The sequence below is a fragment of the Tachypleus tridentatus genome, chromosome 1 (genome assembly GCF_004210375.1).
Source record: "Tachypleus tridentatus isolate NWPU-2018 chromosome 1, ASM421037v1, whole genome shotgun sequence".
Classification (NCBI taxonomy): domain Eukaryota; kingdom Metazoa; phylum Arthropoda; class Merostomata; order Xiphosura; family Limulidae; genus Tachypleus; species Tachypleus tridentatus.
In genome coordinates this window covers 61,210,748-61,232,944 of record NC_134825.1, presented here as the reverse complement: position 1 = coordinate 61,232,944, position 22,197 = coordinate 61,210,748, and the positions used below count along the sequence as shown (strand labels likewise).

Genomic DNA, 22,197 nt, shown 5'->3' with positions numbered 1-22,197 from the left:
CTACCTGATACGTCTTGATTAGTGTAGGAAAGTGAATTCTGCCCTTTCAAAATCTGCCTATCAACAATTTGCTGAATATCTATGGTATCTTAAAGAGAAACTTAGTGGTTTGGCATTCTTTGATTTAGCTGTATTAAATGAGACAAAAAGAACAAAAATAAAGGCAGTAAATAGGATTGGTGGCATGGATGAATCTCCAAGTGCATCCAGCTGAATATCAGAAAATTAGAGGGTATATCAATTGAAGATTATGTAATCAACACAACAGACTTCTTCAGAAGCCTCAAAATTCCATCTGGATTTCTGAATAATAACTCAAAATTATCAGGACTTGGAGAGAACTACAGGAAAACACTATAGATAGTTCAACAATTAGCTTTTATAAATTACAATGTTCAAAGGACTGTGGTTTTTAATGCAGAGTATAATTCCATTATAACAAAGAAAGGAGAAAGCACAATTCCTCCTTCAAGTTGTGAAAAAAATTGCAGAAAATGATTTCCTACCCATTAAACAGTAAACAGTCACAGTACGAAAGTGACCACACCAAAATTATATAATAATGTAATTATACTATTGTACATGCAATGAAATAATATAATTTTAAATAAATCAATTATAATACATAATAAATATGTTTCTATACCACACAGTACTTATGGTTCAAGCCACTGTAGTCTAGAACTTCAACCTCACAAAGCAGCCTCTAAATATAGTCCCAAAATGAATGAAGTTCAACATTCAACATTTTTTGCACACTGGAACAAAATTAGGCAGCAAGAACTTGAAACTTTTTAATCCAAAATTCTATCCACAAACAAGACCCATTCTGGAGACCATACTATCAATCTTTCATAGATGAGGCATTGTATTGCTACATGTACTATTTCTAATTTTTACAAGTGACTGTACTTTCAATTTTTCACACCTGAAGTACTATAAAGCTACATATATTATTCTTACATTTTACAAGCAAGGACACAGTCTGTCTTTCATATCTGAAGTACTGTACTGCTAAACATGCCATGTTTTCTTTTCAACAGTAAACATACTGTCAACATTTTATACTTGAAGTTATTTACTACTACACATACAATTACTGCTTTTTAACAGTGACTATAATATCAATATTTCATACCTAAAATACTGTACTGCTACATTTACTACATTTTACCAGTGCCCATACTGCCAATCTTTCATACCTTACATATTGTGCTGCAACATTTAGTATTCTTACCATACTGTCAATCTTTCATACCTGAAGTACTGTACTGCTACACTTAGTATTCTTACCATACTGTCAATTTTACACAATTAAATTACTGTTACATAATCTAACTTCAATTGTTTTTTACCAATATTACAAAATGGGATGGGCAGTTTAGGTCAGTTTAAATTTTTTTAAATATACATTTATTTAAGATCTACAAACTTGATACAAAAACCTATATACCAACATTACTTGAGAAATTGCATTACATCTTAATTTTTAACAGTCTAATACAGTGCTTCTCAGCTAGGTTCCACAGAACCATGTAGTTTCTCAATCGACCAAACAGAGTTCCACAGGGTAATGTGGAATGCAGAAATTCCAAACATTCTAATGCATAAATACACACTAGTCACATAACTGCAATCTAACCATATATTAGGTTGAGGAATAATTCGTGAGCATTTTTAAATAAATTCATTCAAGCATTACATGCAAGACTATACAATACTTCAATGCATGAACACATTACACCCAAAACATTTATTATGATACTTTATTTCATGTAATACCTAGGTATATAGTATGCATTGTTTTAAACGAAATTTCAAGAAATTAAATGCGAAAAGCAGATGGTGTCGAAAATGCTCGATTTTGTCCACTTGACATTCCATTTAATGAGCTGAAAATGAAAGCAAAAATTAAAGACATATGAAAATCAAACACACCATCTATTAGAGCAAAAAATTATCTACCAAATGACATGAAATATTTTGAGAAAGCGTTTCATTTATGAATATATTTTTTTAACTTGAAAAAATGCTCACGAAGGTTGAGGAATAATTCGTGAGCATTTTTAAATAAATTCATTCAAGCATTACATGCAAGACTATACAATACTTCAATGCATGAACACATTACACCCAAAACATTTATTATGATACTTTATTTCATGTAATACCTAGGTATATAGTATGCATTGTTTTAAACGAAATTTCAAGAAATTAAATGCGAAAAGCAGATGGTGTCGAAAATGCTCGATTTTGTCCACTTGACATTCCATTTAATGAGCTGAAAATGAAAGCAAAAATTAAAGACATATGAAAATCAAACACACCATCTATTAGAGCAAAAAATTATCTACCAAATGACATGAAATATTTTGCGAAAGCGTTTCATTTATGAATATATTTTTTTAACTTGAAAAAATGCTCACGAATTATTCCTCAACCCAATAATATTTCTCTATTAGTATAGTTAGTTTCATAATAACACAACATAAATCAATGCACTGTTTAAGTTAGTGAGCAAAACTAGGTAAAAACAGGTACTTGAGTTATGTGAATTTTTATTATTTGAGAGAGCATGCTTCTCATTACACGTGTGTATTTGCCAAAGTAATTGGCTCCAGAAATTTTTCATGTTTTATATGTATGTTTATGGGTACATAGTTGCATTAAACATACACAATCTTTTAAGTACTGATATAGTATTGCAATGAGTTTTTTGTAATGAAGACTTTGAAGGTCATTGTGACACAAATTGTAATGCCAGAAGAGTTCAGTGGATTTAAAAAAGTTGTGAACTACTAACTCTATGATATACAGCTTACTTAAGAGCTGACTGGGAAAAGTAAATTTTAAATGCATTAACTGTTAAGGAGAGTTATTTTAGGAATATGACATTTCATGTGTTACAATTTATACAGTAGGTACTCAACAATAAAGAAGTAGCTCACCCTCCTGACCAATGACCATGTTCTCCATAACTCATATTAATGATATCACACTTCAACTGGATTACCTTGGCCATCTGAAAAAAATTTTGTATGACAAATATACCCACAAACATGTGGAAAAAAATAAAAAACAAAATATTAGTCAACCTTACAAGACACTAAGTTGGATGAAATTAAATATTCAGTTACTTATATTCCATAATAGGAGCTGTTTCAAGTAAAACACTTCAAAAATTGCTTGGTATTCATTCATTATAATGGACAGTACAAGAAATACAGGGATCAGACATCGTTAGTCGTTAACTTTTGTTATAAAAGCAGTAAATCAATATTGTTATTTTTTACTATTTTTAATGATTGGTGATTCAATTAATGTTAGTTATAGACAGACCTACTATATTCCAATATACTTACAAATCTCACTCAAACATCTCCAATTATATTTAATGTCAGTTTAGACATATCATTCTCTATATATTTGTATCATTTTAGTACAGCTAAACTGCATTAGCACCTAACAGATGTTTCCCAATGACTTTCACACAATGTAACATTAAAATTTCTTTAAGTGATTATCATATATTTATTCTCTGCATACACTGTTTCACTTAAGTTAAATACATATATTTATTGACCTGTGGCTATTAAATGAAAATATTTCTTGCTTATCTCCTCTGAATTACATATAACCTATCTGAAGTCTACTGATGATGATAATTCTTTTGTGCAATCAAAATAACATTAAACATCCAAGAACTACCTTTCAGTCTTTAGTAATGAAAAGTTTGTAATTTGTGTATATAATAACAGTGTGATTAGTGATAACCCTAGAAGGATTTAAGTCATGCTCAACTAATTACTTCTAAATAGTTTGAAGCTCTAAGAAAAAAATGCTAATTGATCTTCTCTGATATTGTTCAATAAAATGTTTTGATTTTTGATTCAATATATCTACTCTCAGGAAATAAAAAAACAAATTCCTTTTATTTTACACTTCAGAAGTTCTAATTGAACATTTTATTACACTAAAAATATATTTCTGACACGTTCATGTAAATCCACTTACACAAAGCTATATCTTCATTTTGTCCCAAAGAATTGCTAAAATATTTAGTGTTCAGCACACCAATATATATATATATATATATATATACCCCCACAAGTTTCACACCATTTTTGAACTTGTATACTGCATTTTACCACCCACCACCAATAGTGTTGCACCACCTACATTGGCACAACTAGCTCCCTCACTATCAAGAATTGCATGAACAAAAATGAATAACACCAGAAGTGGGGAGGAAGTGTGACAAATGTGTAAAGGAGGTAATGACCTACAAATTTCAGTGTAAGAAAATGTTAATTACAGATTTGGTCTTATGCTGAAAAAAGGATAGAATCCTACACATAGATGCTCAACAATGAAACTAAGTCAAAAGAAACCATCTAGAAATAGCTGATGTGTTCAGAGATGAAACCAAAACACACATGAAGGGCACCACACTACTTCTGGAACAGGTATGCTCTTTCCCACGTAAGATGGAAATGAACCTGACACAAGCAGAAAACAAAAGGTATGTGGAAACTCTATTTGTCTGTTAAGAGTTGTACAATCCATAGTGAAAACTGTGAAAGTTCAAATCATCCTTCATCACACAAACCAGATGGCACCCATAAATGAAAAACTACTCCATGAAATAAAAACTTAATACCTATACAAGGAGAAACTGCAAGTCAAAAGATGTTTGCTGTAATATAATGATGGAGAAAAACATCTAGATATTGCTAGAAGTCTGTCCAGATGAGGTTCCACAACCCCTCCTTAGAATTAGGAGGTTCAGAATCCTCCAGATAATGAAAATTACAATAAAATAAACATTGTGGCTAAGGCATATGAACTGTGTATGGCATATATATATATTTATATACACACACACACACATACATCAACACCAACCAGAAGTAAATAGTGTCATATATTATATTAAATAACCACAAGTATAAAGATAAATTTAGTATTCAACCAAAACCAGACAAACACCAAAAATTACCATAGGAGCAAAGAAGTAAAACACTAAATTCATCATTATGGGATTGTGTCATTGCCTTAACTCAAGGATAAGAACAAGGAAACACCTGTAACCAGTATAAAGAGTAGAAATCATAACTCACTCAACTGTGAATGTAGAAAAGATATATCCTGCACCTGGAATTATGAAAAGGATACAAAACACTTTCTCAACTGTAGGAACATTGGATATACATCTTGTTGTTGGTATCATGAGGCAGACAATGTCCTCCAAACTCAACCATAGGAATAGGGAACACAACCTCCTGCAACTGGAATTACTGAGAATGAGGAGTCCTCTAGTCCATTCAGTTGAACTGTGGGAACATGGCAGTGTCAATCTGAAACTGATATTACAAGAAAAATCCCATGTAGGCTGGTGCTTCTCCCACCAACATGTGGTTTACCTGAGAATATATCCATGGGAAATAAAAAGAGGGAACCCAGTTTTGCTCTCTTCTCACTGAGTGGATAAATGTGTGGTTGCATTTTAAGGTGAATTTTTTACTTTACATCCAGGAGGAAGCCTCCTTGGTCCACCATTCTAGTGACTGGGAAATGATAAGTAGTGAGGACATTCATGCTCCATTTGGAGGAAAAAAAAAAGTCTTTGATACAATGGAAAGTCCAGAAAAACATCACATTGGAGAAAGTGCAATGACTGTCTACAATTCCCTACTCTAAAAAGTAGATCGTTCCTGATTTACATAAAGAGTTAGCAGGGATGGACAGAAATCCCCTTTTGCTTTACACTCCTGATAGTTCAGGAGTAACAGTCCACCACTGAGTTAAACTTATTGATACCTACAGATACATAAGTATCTACCACTATTCCTCAGTTACTGCAAAATTCAGTGACATGAAAAAATGAAAAAAATTGAAACACTTGAATGTAAATACAGTGAAAGAATATTGTTGAAAAATGTATTTAAATGTCAATGAAGTACAGTCATAAATAAAAGTCACATGCATTAAAATGTTTTAGCAATGCTTAGGAAGCACAAAGAAAATCTAGATAACTTCTTGTGAAAAGGGAGGTAAGACCATATTGGAATACCATAATATACTTCTACTGAAGCAAAAGATGTTAACTTTATGGTGTATTACATTTGAATCAATAGAACATTAATGTGAGAGCTTCTAATTTCTGTGAGCCTTACATATTTTGTTATACAGGTGATATAAAGCTTGGGGTATTATATCTTGTAACTACGAATATAAACATCCTTACTACTGTGGTCTATTATATACACATAATAATTCTCCTTAATTATAAAGGGGCACTTACATATTTATGGTGCTTTTAATACATATTTTAATATCTGACCTCATTCAATTTTGTTTTTTGTGTACTTCATTAACTTTTGTTTTCCTAATGTCACACAAGCTTTGAGACTACTAACCCTCATTTGAATTTTTTTTCATCACCAAAATTGTATATCACTTAAAATAAGGAAATATTTAAAATCCCACTTGCATTGATAAAACATTGCTTATTTATAGCTCAAACAGTTTGACAAGTATAAAAACTTTAATTGAATGCTTGAATTCTTTTATATCTTCCAAGCTTTGAGAGCTAAAACAATCACAAATGTATCAACTGAAAGCTAGAACTATTTTCTTCCTTGTAAACTATTGACACAAAACTCCCTTTCTTCAATATGCAGATTGTAAATTCTTAAACTTTCAGGCATTATATAAAAATCCTTCAACTGCATGTTTTAATATAACAACACCACAGTTTTATAACTTCTGTACACTATGAAAAAGTAATAAATTACTTTTACTGGTTGCTCTGCTTATTTTTTATTTCATTCCAAACAATTCCATTTATAATATAAAACTATTTAATCTCAAAATAGATAAGATATTAGTAAGGAGATCTTTTGAAACAGTTGTGAATAATTTACAAAAGGAGTGCATATAAATAAAGTATAGTAAAATAAATACAGTCTATTTATATTAGTTTTAGTAATACAAATAAAATACTGTAAATTGTCTTTCAACAAAGTGAGCTAAAACATGACATTATCAGGCCTTTGTTCATGATACCCAGCTGTCAGATAAGTGGTGAAAGCCATTTTTTATAACAACTGAGTACAAAGTTATGCTACAAAGCAATAATGGCCTTTCTTTTATCATAAATTGTAAAATTAGCAAAAAATAGCTTAATGTACATTCAGAAATACTCAATGATCATTTTATATGTGAACTGTGTATGTTTCTGATACAGAATCATGCCACAAGGGAAGAAAAGGTTTAAAACTCTCCATAAATGTTTCTATGTACTTTAATAAATTACTTTCTCTTAGTTTCAGTTTTAGACAGAATGACTGGTAAGCAAACTTACAGCTCTCACTAGAGCAGCTCCTGTTTCCATTGTACCCAACCTATTGTCTCCTATACATATACTAACAAGCTGAGCACCAGGTGCTATTCCATTTTTATCAGGTTGGTCAGGGAAGTAGGCAGCAGAAATACTAGCAACATGTGTCCCATGTGAACCTGAAAAACAGAAGTAAAATATTGCAAAACTTATTCTTAGTAGTTTAGTATTCCTACTCAAGTCCCTCATAAAAGAGTATAGTTACAATTAACACATGTAATATTACAATATACAACAACCATGAAAAAATAACATTTACATGAGAAGAACTATATTGTAAAAACTTATGAGGCAGAACATTCTAAGGAATGCCAAAAAATATACTTTGAGAATAATGAAGATTTATAAATGAGTTCAATAAGTAAATTACCAAGTTAGCTTTAAATTTTTCTCACAATTAAAAAACAATTCTTGAATCTCTATGAAAATATATATTACTCTGTTTCCTAATAATACTTGTATAACATTTACTTTAAACTATTAGCACCAAAAATAACATGCTACTAATATAATTGTAGCTTTGCATTTGCAAATATTGCATTGTAATTTGAAACATAACAACTAATTCCATAATGCGTACAAACACCAAAGTTAACTATAACACACACGACAATCCAAGAGCTAGGAGGTTCACCCAACACACAAATGGCACATTCGATTGTGAGCATTCAATACAAGCTATGAAGTTCTTACTCTTACAAAACCTTTACTGGTTTCTGATGAATTTCATGATGCCAATAAAAGATATACAACTAATAATCACCTGTTTAAAGCTGAAGTTTGAATAAGCATATAACTCTACAAAACCTAAAAAGAATTAATCAACTTTTTAACTGGATTTTCCATGACTTAATGAAGCTTTAGAAAAACTCAATATAAACTTACTTGAAGTTGTCACTATTTCCAATAGATTCCCTTCATCATAGATATTTACAGCATAATTGAGCATATCTAAAAATTATAAAATTTAGAGAATGTAGCAGTTTCAACATGAGTTATTAGAATAAAGAATATTAAATATGCTGACTATATGAAAGTTTGAAGCCATTTAACTTTTCAGGTACATTTAACAATCATGTTCTTTTTCAATATTCAGTGGAGTGACAGTGGCTTGTAACTACAGAAGTCCACATCAGGCAACAAAATATATTGCATAGCCACAGCCACCTAAAAATTACAGTTTCAAAAAAATGCCAGCTTTCATCACCCCAGTTGGGCCACTAAAACAGAATATTATCCATTAAGGTTTAGTTTTGAGATTAATTTTTAAAAACTTAATTCATTCCACTGAGATGTGTAGGAAACTTGAATAACACATTTATTTGGAAAGTCAAATTCTTTTTCTAAAACAAAATATGTAAAATGCACACTACACCAAGAAATTTTCAAAAGCTAAATGCCATATAAAGCTTAACTGGGTGACAGTCTCTACCACTGTTTCAACTAGTTGTATGAGAGCTGAACAATGTTTTAACTTGCAGCTATCATGTGGTCACAGTACAGGTTTTTAAACCAAGATATATTACATTTTTCTGACATATCTTAAACTTTTTTTTTTATACATTATACACCCACAGGCATCTAAAATATATAGAAACATTTTATGCCCTATATTTTGTAATGTTTAATACGTACAAATACTATTAACAGCATCTCATTATTTCTGTTTGTTGGTGAAATACTCCAGTTTCTCTCTGAAGCAAACTGCAGTTTGAAAATATGTAGTTTTTACATAACAGACAGGAATTTTATTTCTCAGTAACACATAAGCATTGCAATGCTTCTAAATCAATGAACTTTATATTAAAAATTAGTTTGCATTCTAAGACTGTGATATGTGGTACAAAGAAGGAATATTAACATATATAAAACAACTTGTACCATTCTGTTAATAATGGCTTTTTGTACAGAAAATAAACGTGTATTAATATTATAGTTTGTCAGTATCACTGCAGTATGCCCTACCTTTTGTGTTAAAGTGGCATATTGTAATGTTTCTCTGTATGTTCCTAACAAAGCACATGATTCTAAATCACCAACTTCTGAAGTATCTATGGCAGCTCTAACACAGAGGAAAAATATAAATAAATATTAAACTATATATGTAAATAAAAATTGTGTATCTCATTTTTAAGAAAAATGTTATCCTAATATTTCTGAAACTAGTCTCATGTTTCTGAAATCATTGTAAGTTGTCGAGAATTAAATATCAAATAATATTTTACAAATGAAGTATTCAAATAAATCAAACATTCTGAAAAGTGTTTTTAGAAATATAAATTTTCAAGTTACAACCTGAAAAGTCTCATATGCTCTATAAATATTCAATGATTTATAAAATAAAGAATTAGCTTTAAGTTCTATTTCCACCACATTTTATTAGGTTGTCAAGAAATAAATGCTGGAATTCTCACAATGACATTTAGAAGCTAAATACCGAATTGGTTTAATTCAACGTTTGACACTTTTGAGGCAACTTTATTGTCTGCTGTTCCCATTCTACTCAGAGTAAATTTCACAACCTCCAAGAAGGGACTTTCATCTCATTTTTCTCTACAACTTCAAACTTGGATAAAAAGCTATCAAAACTATATGGAACATCAACCAAACATTTGGCCATGGATCTATTACTGAACGTACAGCTCACCATTGGTTCCAAAGGTTTTGATATGGAAATGAAAGTCTTGGAGACTACAAAGGTCATGGAAGGAAGCCTTCCCTAGGTGAAAACACATCAAGGGAAGCAGTTGAGACAAACCCTTGCACAACACTACGTGAGCTTGCAGAAAAGCTAGACACAAGCAAATCAAGCATTGCCAACCATCTAAATGCAATTGGAAAGATGAAAAAATTAGATCAGTGGATTCTGCATGAACTGACTAAAGAAAAATAAAATTGGTTTTATGAGACCTGTCAAAGATGGTGCTCCAAAAATTGAACAAATTGAGAATCAAGGTTCTACCTCATCCACCTTATTTCCCAAACCTTTCCCCAACAGATTTTCATTTTTCAAGCACTTTAACAACTTCTTGAACAATAAATGCTTTCAAAACCAGAAAGCTGCAGAAGAAGCTTTCAGGGAGTTCACTGACCATAGAAACTCTGATTTCTACAGTAGGGGCATAAACAGCAGCATCATATGCAAACAGCAAAAGTGTGTTCAAGCAAATGGTGCTCACTTTGATTAAAGCATGTTTTACAAGTTTATACTTTTCCAAATTTCGCAGTTCAAGAACAACATTTATTTCTGGACAACTTATCATAATAAGTATGTTACCTATACTTTTATTTATGTTATTTCCAACTTCTAACAATAAACTTTTTTTTTAAATTACTGAATTTTAATAGCTAATCTACAAAACATTTTATTCATCTTCAAGTCCACTGACTCTTTCACTACAATCTTTAGAATAGTTTGTTTATTATTCACCGAAGAGCTATATTTCTCTATAGAAAATCATCATTGAAAAAGATTACACCAAAACTTTTAAAAAAGGTTTTACAGAATTTTATTATATGCTTACGTGCATGCAATGTGTAATTAAGGTAAAGCATACATTTAAAGATTTATCTGACAATGAAAATTATTAAAAATTTGATTATCATCATTATTAAAGTTGTCAGTATGTTTTACTTTGCGAGAAACATCATGTATGAAGTTTTTAAAAAAAGACACACAAACCTCCACATATTACCATCATGAAATACTACACAATCATATACAGGTCCATCATTCTTGTATTTTTTCTCTAAAGTTGTGAGCACTTCAACCCTTGCATCTAATTCCTCTCTCTCAAGACGTTCCTCTGCCGTAAGCTGAAGGAAACAGTTATTAGAAGTTAAAAGATACAAATCTTCAATTTAAAAGCAACACAAAAGATTTTAGTTATATCCTTGTACCCAGGCAATATTAACCACATTAACTGTTGTTTACAATTGTAAAAATATTTTCACAAGAAATATGCTATTTGATGAGCACTAAACAACTAATAATCTGTTTCAAAATAGTACCAGATCTGAGAAACTAGCACACCTGGCATATTATAAGATATTACTTGTTTTTTCTTTGGAATAAGCAAATAATATTTGTCACAGAGATAAAAGTTTTTTTTTAAATTTTCTATTTGTTTTGTCAGTTTTAAGTTGACTAAATTAACACATATTCAATTTTAACAACCAACATATAAAACAGCAAGTAAAAGAATCTTAGAATTTAAAAGAAAAACAGAATTCTATGAAAACTTTTATTTAGAAATTTTAATGTTTTTGCTTTTTATTAGAAGAAATATAATTGTGAGAAAAATTCTATCATATATACAACTTCTTAAAGAACGTCTCAAAATGAAAAAAAAAAGTTTACCAAAGTATATTTGTAATACATTATCAGACATGTATTAAAGTTCTTAACATACTTTTGCCATAAAAAGTTATGAAAGGTGAACAACCCTTCACAAAAAGTCTTAAAATTTTCACTTAAACCTTAGATATACAGGTATGAATTAAAAGGCAAATCTGTGATTATAATTGTTTTAATAGTTGAAGGTAACACATCTCTAGCACAGATATATTTTATTTCTAATGTCAAGTTATATATTAATTATTAAAAATGACATGGCATTGGAAAAACTCACATTAGTCATAATTAAACCAACATTACATTATGTAAAATACTTGTATGAAAAGTAGTGCCAATATGTATCACCATTCAAATCTATTACAAGTACATTTTAGTCTTATTAGATGGATTTGTGTTTTCATGGCCAATTCATTTATGCAGAATATTTTTTCCACATTTTGAAACACGTCCATTAACTTCAACCTGATGTCATAAATTTCACTTTGAAAAACTTTAAACCAATGGAAACTGAGATTTTAAAAGATGCATAGAAAGACTAGAATTGGTTGGTTGATTTAGTGTTTTATTGCACAAAGCAGCTAGGCTATCTGTGCCAAACAAATGGTAAAAAGTTAAAAATAAATTTAGTAAAATTCATAAAAGGAAATTAAGGTAAAACACAACAAAGTTTAAAAAAACATTAAACCAATGTTTACATCTAGTGTACAATGTTAAGAGAAAAACTACAGTGACACAAGTTGTAAAGAACTTTTTGCAGCGTAATTGTAATTATCGTAACTCATCAGGAAGATTAGGTAAGTACAAAAACCACAGTCAGTCACCTGAAGTTGGCCTTTCCAGTCCTGGTTCCAAAGTTATTTGACATTATGGCCATTTTCAAAAAGTAATAAAAGTTGTAAACAACTTGTAGAAAAATGTTAACAATAGCTTGTCAGGATGACTAATTGGTAGTTCAAACAGCAATTTTAGTCACCTAAGTTGGCCTTTACAGTCCTGGAGTCAAGTTATTTAATGTTATGGCCATTTTCTAATTTCAAATTGAACTAGATGGACTTTGATTCTTAAAAGGCAATCACATTAAAAAAGATCTAATGTATAAATTAAAAAACTTAAATGGCATTAACAAGATTAATGACCTTTAAAAAATGTTTAAAATGGTGCTGCCACTAAGAGTCATAACAATGAAAAGAAAGTAAAATGCAGAGTATTTTGACCTGAGTGTTACACAGATAATACACTGGTGCATCAGTTCCAGATAAAAGAAAACGATAAGTTAAAAACCAGTGACCAATGTGTAGTCTAGTTAGAACAACTTCCTCTTTCTGATCTTTATGGAAGCAAGATTGCCAAAGTCCAATAGAGTTTTATTTGGAAAAACTTGTTTTCACATTGCTCACTCCAAGTCAAATGCCAGCTGGCACAGAGACAAGCCTTGTATACAGGACCATAGTCCATGTATGGAACAGGCACAGTGGTGATAGTGCCAGAGCAGATAGATTTAGCTGCAGTGTTAGTGAACTTGTTCCCGAGAATACCAACGTAGCCCGGTATCCAGAAAATCTGGACAGAAGAAGATGTTAAAGAAAAATTGACCAGACAGTTTTGAATATCAACAAGAACAGGGTGTGAACTAACATGAAGAGATTCGAGGGCCAGTAGAGAACAAAGTGAGTCTGTATAAATTGTGCAGTTTGAGTACTGCTTAGCTTCTATGTGATCCAGGGCAAGAAAAATGGGATGCAGTTCAGCATTGAACACATAAGCTGTAGAAGGAATTCTGCGCATAACCACCGAACCATAACAAACCATAGCAGAGCCCACACAGTCACCTGATTTCGAACTATCTGTATAAATAGTAAAGGAAGGATGTTTCGAAAGATGTTCAGCAAATAGCAGACAGTATTTCCAATCAGAGGTGTTTGCTTTTCTCAGATGACTTAAAGATAGGTCACATTTGGGGACTGTAAGAAGTCATGGTGGGATGGACTGACCAGTGGATACAGCAATATTATCCAAAGACAGACCCAATACATCCAACTGTGTCTAGATATGAAGGCCAAAAGGAGCAATGGCAGACCATCTGTTCTCAAAATGTATGGCCCACAAAAAAGGAAAACACAACCCCTGGTGGGATGCTTTGGTAAGAAACTAAGTTTCAAAGCATACAGTAACGACAGCTGCAAACACCGAAGGTGTAAAGAAGGTTCATGAGGTTATTTATAAGTGCTGAACTGGAGAAGTGTGGAAAGCCCCAGTGCATGGCTGAAGGCCTTGATGATGAATGGGGTCCAGCATCTTTAAGGCCAAAGGTAGGGCAAAGCCATAGACCAGTGATCCATAGTCAAGTTTCGATCGAATAAGAGTACGATATATCTTTAGCATAGAACATAGATCCTCTTCCCAAATGGTGAAAGAGAGGGCATGGAGGATATTCAGTGCTCTTGTACATTTGACCAGTAGTTGCTTGATGTGTGGTATAAAGGTCAGCTTATGGTCTTTATCTCAGGGACCACAGGCAGCACAACTTCACTGATACGGAGTTCAGGATCAGGATGAATATCCCGTTGGCAGCAAAAGTGCATAAAAACAGTTCTATAGAGAGAGAAGCTAAAGCCATTCACTGTGGTCCACTTCAGTAAATGATTGAGGGCAGTCTGTAGCTGCCGCTCAATTTTCCTCATGTTCGACAACTGACACGAGACATTAAAGTCATCAACATAGAGCCTGTATGCAACAGTGAGAGGGAGTTGTTCAGTGATGGCATTAATCTTTATACTGAAAAGTGTGACACTCAAAACACAGCCCTGAGGGACTCCAGGTTCCTGTAGAAAAGAATGGGAAAGTGTCGAACCCACACGAATTTTAATAAAAATGGGCAAATGGCCACGTAACCCATATATATATGGAGGTCTCGCAAAATGCCAGACCTTCATGTTGTATCATAAGCCTTCTCAATGCCAAAGAATACAAGATATTGTCATTGGAGAAAGGCTTCTCTGACTGAAGTTTCAAGTTGAATCAGATGGTACATGGTGGAGTGCTGCCATCGGAATGCACACTGGGTGAGCGAGAGGAGGTTGTTTGATTCGAAAAACCAAACAAGATGAGCATTAATCATCCTCTCCAAGGTCTTTAAAGAGACAGCTCATCATAGCAATTGGATGGTAGTTTGAAGGAATCTTAGGATCCTTTCCAGGCTTAGAAAAAAGTAAAACAATAGCCTGGCACCCGGCATCAAGAAAAACAATCTCCTGCTAGATCCAGTTAAAAACAATCAGAAAAATAGCAAGAGAAGCAGGAAATAGATGGCATAGCATTTCATAGTGTACATCATCAGGTTCAGACCGATGAAGGGCCAGTTTGAGACTCACCATCGTGAAGGGACAATTATAGTTATAGAGACAATCAGCTTGAAAGAAAAGAGGTGATCACTCTGCCCGAGTCTTGATGGCTAAGAAGGTGGAGGAAGAAGCAGAAGTGCTAAATACCCAGCAAAATCTTTCATCTAGAGTATCAGGGATATTCTGGGTATCAGCTACTTCCTGACCATCAGAGAGCAAGATTGAGAAGGGGGACAGAATTATATTGCCCACTGACATTTCGAATCTTGTTTCATATGACTTAGGAACTGGTGGTAGAAGATATGCTGGTTATGAACTTTATCCAAGATTCCTTCTGGCTTTGACGTCTTACCCATCAAGCATGTACACGGGCCTGCTGGAAAGCGATGTGGTTCGAAACTGTGGGATATCTGCAGAAAGTCTCACATGCTTGATTCTGAGCCTTACGGGTTATGTGGCAGCAGGATATAATGGAAAATTGGTCGAGATTTTAGGAATAAATTGAGCAACTGCTTGTGTAATACAGTCAGTTACTGCTGCCACACAGTCCTCTATTGATGGCTTACAGACAATGTCAGGATCAAGTTCTGCAAGAGCAGTGAAAGAGGGCCAGTTTGCATGATCCAGGTTCCACTGGTCAGGTGGAATCAACCACGGGCAGTCTCTCTCAAAATTATAGGAAAATAATCAATGCCTCGTAGATTACTGTCAACCCTCCATAAAAAATGGGAAAATAAGGAAGGGGAGCAAATTGAGAGATCAATAGCAGTAAAGGACTGGCTAGGTGCATGTAAATAAGAAGAAGAACCAGTACTAAAAAGAGAAAGGTTGCGATCAGAGAGCATATGCTCTACAGGACGACCCTACCTATCAATATCAGCACTTCCTTAGAGGAGATGATGTCCATAAAAGTCCCTTAGGATGAAAAAGGAAGACAGCAACTATTCAATAAAAGCATCAAGGTCTGATTGATCACATGTCTCTCCAGGTGATGGGTAGGGGGAACAAACAGTGATGGTATGACCCAAGAAAGCACAGATGGCTACAGCCTCCAAGGGTGTGTTGAGTGGCAAAGACAGGGTGGGCACATGCTGATCAACCAACAGTGCCACCCCTCCATGCACACGTCCATCACAGAGCCTGTCATTTCTGTAAAAAGAAAACTGCCGAAAGGTGACTGTATCAGTAGGTTTCAAAAATGTTTCCTGTAAGGAAAGACATACAGGATGGTAGGAAGCAGTTAGTGATTTGATGTCATCCAGATTAGAACGTAAACCTCGACAGTGCCATTGTATCAGGGTGGCCACTTTTATTTACATGTAGGCAAATTTCATGGAGAATCCTTCTGTCCACGACTGTCTTTTTTCCTTACTGTCCTTATTCAAGGGAGGTCTAACAACCTCCATTCATCCTGCCCTGGGTTGATTGGGCAAGTCTTTGCTGTTGGAAGGGAATTCCTGTGGCTGAGGATGCAAATGAATGATTGTGGTAAGAGAAGAAGACATATTTGAGGAAACGCCTGTACCCGGAACCAAAGGATGTGGATCTTTGCTGGAATGCATGTAAGGGACAGAGATGGGTGTTGAAGTTGATTCATCAACATTGATAAACATGGAGGTCGAAAGACTTTTCGTTTATTTTGAGAACAATTCTTTTGGAGGCACAGAGATATCTGTCTGCACTCCCACTGTAGTAGTGGAACGAAGTGCAGCAGCATATGTCCAAGATGAGGTGCCGGACAGCAATTTTCGAGCCTCAAGATAAGTAATGTTTTGAATCATTTTCAAATGCTGCACCTCTTTTTCGTCGAATCATTTAGGGCAAGAATGAAAGTAGGACGGGTGAGAGCCATTGCAATTGATGCAATGAGGGTCCGAATCACACTTGTAGGCATCATGGTCCTTGCCACTGCAACGAGCACACTTCAAGGAATCACGACATGATGTCTTCGAGTGACCAAACCGTTGACATTGGAAACATCGGAGAGGGTTTGGAATGTATGGCCATACTCTGCAATTAAGATAACCTGCCTTGATGGTGGCAAGCAGATGTGTTGACATAAATGTGAGAATGAGGGCATAGGTTGGCACCATAATTCCATCTTTGCTTATAGATATATGCCTCACTGCAGAAATTCCTCAGGTGGAGAAACCAGCGAGAATCTCCGACTCTGGAATGTTCTTTAAATCCCTCTCAACATTAACTCCATTAATCAATAGCTATATCCCCAACTGCCTTTGAATGCAACAGGTGTTCACTGTGTTGAGATGTGGATGTCCCCAGATCAAAGCTTCTTTACTGACTTTGGAGAGCCAGTAAGTCCCTCTAGTCCTTTCTGAATGAAAAAGGGAAGCATTTGCCCTAAAGGTTTGTCTGAAAGTGAGTGCAATATAAGAAAATGAGGTACAACAGGAAATTTCAGTGCCTACTGATCCCACCCACCATGGAACCCTACAAGGGGATGCACTACAATGTCAAACAAGGACACTGCAGCAATGCCAGTTTCATGAGCACTATACCCAAACACCAGCATCAGATACAATGTCCAGTACTTGGTTGACCCTAGAAAAGTGGGCTAGCCAACTGACCCAAGGGGGCCACCCCAAGGTTACCTGTCTACAGGAATTCAAGGCCAAAGTGGTGTGTCAGGGTTGGACCCCTCAACCACCAGGATTCTCTCTTCCCCTTCACAGATTACCATGCACGGCAAACACGTGGGTGGATGCTCACATCCCAGAGGAGGTAAACTGAATGAACAGAACCTTCCCTGGAAGGTCCCCTCACCATGTACAGGAATCCACATTGAGGGGAAGTGGTCAAGGTAACTAGGGGAAAATCCTGGGAAGAGGAAAGTTGCCAAGGGATGATGAGGTTGGAATGAGAACCCTGGAAGAAAGCTGAAAGCCGTGTTAGAAATGTAATAATGAGGGAACATGGACAAGAGAAAGAAGTCTATCCAGATCAGGACAAGAGTAGAGGTAAGAAATAGAGGATAGAAAAAGTGATGGGGAAAAGAAAACTGACCTCAATCATCAAAGATCTTGTTAAGAAAGGAATGATCCTGATAAAGGATAAGGTAGCTGAGATGATACAAGGTCTAGGGGACATTAAGGGTAAAATAATCTTATATATGCCATCTGCAGGCCAAGAATAGGAGGACATGTCTTGAAGAACAGGTGAAACAAGGAACACGTAGAGAGTTGTTCAAAGAAAAAGTAAAGAAAGGGCATAAAGAACCTCTCTCAAAAAGCCATTTGAGAAACTCAGAGATACAGGCAACTATTTGGTGAGAAGCCCAGAATTCCCAAATCAAAGTCCACAAACAAAAAATGCTTCACTTGCATTAATATACTACCAAAGAAAAAAAAGGCAAATACGATGGGCAACATGTGTGAAGCAACTCTGTACTAGAAACTGGAACTCCTTTCCAAGAACATGACAATAGCAGGCATGAAGACAGAGGATGAAAGATATGGGATGGAGCACTGGTGACTAGGGTTGGTAAAGCATGTCACAATGCAAGGGAAGGGGAGATACCACTTGCAGATGAAACAAGCAATGAAACCATGGCTGAGTAAGTCAGTAAGGATCAATCAGAAGGACTGTACATGGAGTAATGTGGAAGAGGAAAATTACCCAATGAAGTAAATGTATGGGAGGATAAAAATAAAGGAACTGATAACACCAATCTTGGCTGAAAGCATATACAACCAAGGTTTAATGGTGGGGTACCAGGGACAAAACACAAGGGAATTTGGGATCCTCTCCTCCCCTTCACAGGTCGCCATGCACAGCAAACACATGGGTGGATGTTTAGATCCCAGAGAAGGTAAACTGAAAGAACAGAACCTTCCCTGGGAGGTCCCCTCACCACATACAGAAATTCACATCGAGGGGAAAGACTAGATTAAAAACACTTCATGAACCACTTACTTTAACAATTTTACAGAAAGAAGTTACATGAAATTAATCTCAAATCTATGAAAATAAATAGCATACCTCTTGCTTGGATACAAAAATAACTTAAATATTTGATCAATACCTGAGAAGAATCTGGGTGTTTATTATCAAACTCTTGCAAACATCTTATTGCTTCTGCTTGAACGAGTTTATGATTGGGGTCCCATTCATTTTCTTTCCAGCCACTCTGTAAGATTGACCATGTACATAAATCAAATATACTCTCATGCAATTAGTGAGAGAAAAATCTTTACAATTTAGAAATTACATATATATATAAAATCAACTCCATTTCTTATAAACAAGTCACCACAACAGTGCATTTAAAAACAAGCTCCTAAAATTTCACTTATGTGATCAAATTATTAATAATACTTAATGTTTAGTGTTTTGTTTCATCAGCTACACTATGTAACAAGATTTTTTACTTTTTCTTGTTCTTGGGCAGAAAGTGTTATTTCCCAAATTGCTTATGCCTAAAGTAAATGGAAAAGACTTATTTTCCTCTTCAAACTTTGCTTTTGTGACCTGGGTAATGAAATTTTCAAATTTACCCATTTTCCTGAACATTACAGGTAGATTCAGTGCTGAGTATCTAATAGAGAATTTTCTCGAACTTACAAGAATTTTCAAGAACTTTCTGGAATGTTGTAGAACTTACAAGAATTTTCAAGTGCAAGTTGCAAGTCAGAGAAAGCGTAACTGACATTTTTCAAGCTTCTTCATTCGTCAAAAGGGGTCCTGCTTCTGCCACAATGTATCCAGTATGTGCGAGGCAATTGTAATTGCCTGTAACCCAAACAAATGGCACCTCTTCATTGATAGCTCATCCAGAAGTCTCAAAGCTGTACTGCTCCATAACAAGAATAAGTATCTGTCTCTTTCCCTGACTCTTTCAGTGCCCCTCAAAGAGGAATACAACAGCATTAAGACCTTGCTAGAAGCCTTGAAGTATGATGAGTATGGTTGGGAGATTTTTGGAGACTTCAAAATGGTGGCATTCCTGATGGGTTTTCAAGAAGACTTTACCAAGTTCCCTGTTGTCTTTTTGCCTTTGGAACAGCAGGAACACTGCAGCACACTACAACAGGAAGCACTGACCACAATGGACTGAGTTCTCTGTGAGGAGGCACAATGTCAAATGTGAGCCATTAGTAGACCTCCAGAAGGTGTTGTTCCCATCATTGCACATAAAATTGAGTCTCATGAAACAATTTGTCACAGCTCTTGATGAGGAGTCTGCAACCTTCAAGTACCTTCGAGACTTCTTCCCTAAGCTGTCTGAGGCAAAGGTCAAAGCTGGTGTCTTCATTGGACCACATGTAAAGAAGATCCTGGAGTGCACAGAATTCCCCAAGAAGCTCAGTAGGAAAAAAAAAGAGCTTGCAGCAGCTTTGTCACAGTGGTTCAGGGCTTCTTGGGCAATCACAAGGCCAAAAATTATGTGGAACTGGTTGAGACTCTGGTGAACAACTATAGCAAAATGGGCTGTATGATGTCCCTGAAAGTCCATATCCTTGACACTCATCTTGATAAATTCAAGAACATGAGAGTATACTCAGAGGAGCAAGGCAAGTGCTTCTACCAAGATATACTGGACTTAACACCATTACCAAGGAGCATATAATGAAAAGATGATGGGAGACTACATTTTGGGGCACATACACAAAAGAGATTTACATTAAAGTCGCAAATCTCAAACAACTACTTATTTCTAAACATTTTTGCATAATTTTAGTATAAATACATGTAAATCTTCATTCATATGTTGTTTTATTCAGACCTTATGTAAATGAAAATGTGCAAATTTGCCCATTTTTACATAGAAAATAGGTTAATTTCTAAATTTCATTATCCAGGTCACAGAAGCAAAGTTTGAAGGGAATAATTGCCATTTTCTGTACTTTTACAACATAAGCAATTAAGAAATAACACATACTATCCAGGAACAAAATTTGTGTTACATAGTGTTATCAATAGATATTATAATATCTTTACATGTCACAAAGTTTAAGAACAAAATCATTACAAACTTCAGATTCCCACTCATTTAATTCAAAACATATACAAACTTTGTCTTGAAACTGTGTTTAATAAGATGCTAACAAACTGCTTATTCAAAAACTTGAAAACAAAAATATGATTCTCATTAACTTTCATTGTGGAATCATGATTGCAATCCTTATAATTTCATTTAACTTTTGTATAACATATACTACTTCTAAAAGTAAATTATCTGCATCACATCCATAAAGATGACCATATGCTAAGGCCTAAACAAAAATGCTTTGTTTCCTATTATATGCTGAAGAAAAAGGGCTCCTGCAAGAAAAGAAAACATTAATAAAAACTTACCCAGTGTCATAGCCACACTGAATATGAAGTGGTATGCATTACCCTGAGGATGCACAGAATTTCCTCCACAGGCCAACCAGACTGAGAAGCAAAGGAAAAGGTGGTTGTTGTCTGAGGTACCATGGAAGATGGGAAAGAAACAAGAGGAAAAAGCCAATTGGATGAAACAATGAACCTAATTGGTAAGGGAAAAGGGAGAAAAATCCTGAGAGGAAAATGGTTACCAAGGATGGGAACCCCTGAAGGAATCTGTGCAGGCAATACAAAAAAAGTGCACACACTGGACAAAGAAATATATATGAATCAGGATGAAAATAAAATGAGGATAGCAGGAAAAAAAATGGGTGCAAAGGAGGAGTTACCCTCTCAGGGTGCTGAAGTAGTGTGGAGAAAGGAATAATCCATAAAAAGAAGAAAATATGATGGGTGATATGGTGTACAAGGAACATCTATAGCTGATATCTGATATATATCAAATATCAGTAATGCCTGCAGGCCAGAAGTGGAAAAAAACACAGTACAATGGATTGATGAAACAAAGAGTACAAGTCAACAGACCCAAATGGAGGTAAAGTAAAACAGAATCCTCACACAAAATGTGGTACGATAATTCAAACTCCAGGGAAGAGGGTGTCTCTCTCGAAAAGCACAGGAAGAAGAGTGTCAGCAGGAGGAAAATAGAGGTTGTCCATATATCTCTTATTCTCCCCACAGTTGAATGAAAGTGAAAAACCAGTGAAAATTAAATGAAGTGTAAGTGAAACTAAAGTAAACCACTTAGA

At 34.6% G+C, this 22,197-nt stretch overlaps 1 protein-coding gene across 7 annotated transcripts in view; it reads right to left on the bottom strand.

The window, feature by feature from the left end:
- The window catches only part of TppII (Tripeptidyl-peptidase II), a 136,845-nt gene that overhangs the window by 96,069 nt on the left and 18,579 nt on the right, over nt 1–22,197 (bottom strand). For all 7 annotated transcript variants that reach the window (XR_013027949.1, XR_013027950.1, XM_076500244.1 and 4 more), the window contains exons 4-9: nt 19,143–19,247; nt 11,085–11,218; nt 9,369–9,464; nt 8,288–8,355; nt 7,367–7,521; nt 2,949–3,022 (exon numbers count right to left, since the gene is read on the bottom strand). Coding sequence is in view for 5 of the 7 variants with exons in the window: in XM_076500244.1 (XP_076356359.1) it covers nt 2,949–3,022; nt 7,367–7,521; nt 8,288–8,355; nt 9,369–9,464; nt 11,085–11,218; nt 19,143–19,247 (632 nt within the window). In the remaining 2 variants the exon portion in view is untranslated. The remainder of the gene's footprint in view (nt 1–2,948; nt 3,023–7,366; nt 7,522–8,287; nt 8,356–9,368; nt 9,465–11,084; nt 11,219–19,142; nt 19,248–22,197) is intronic.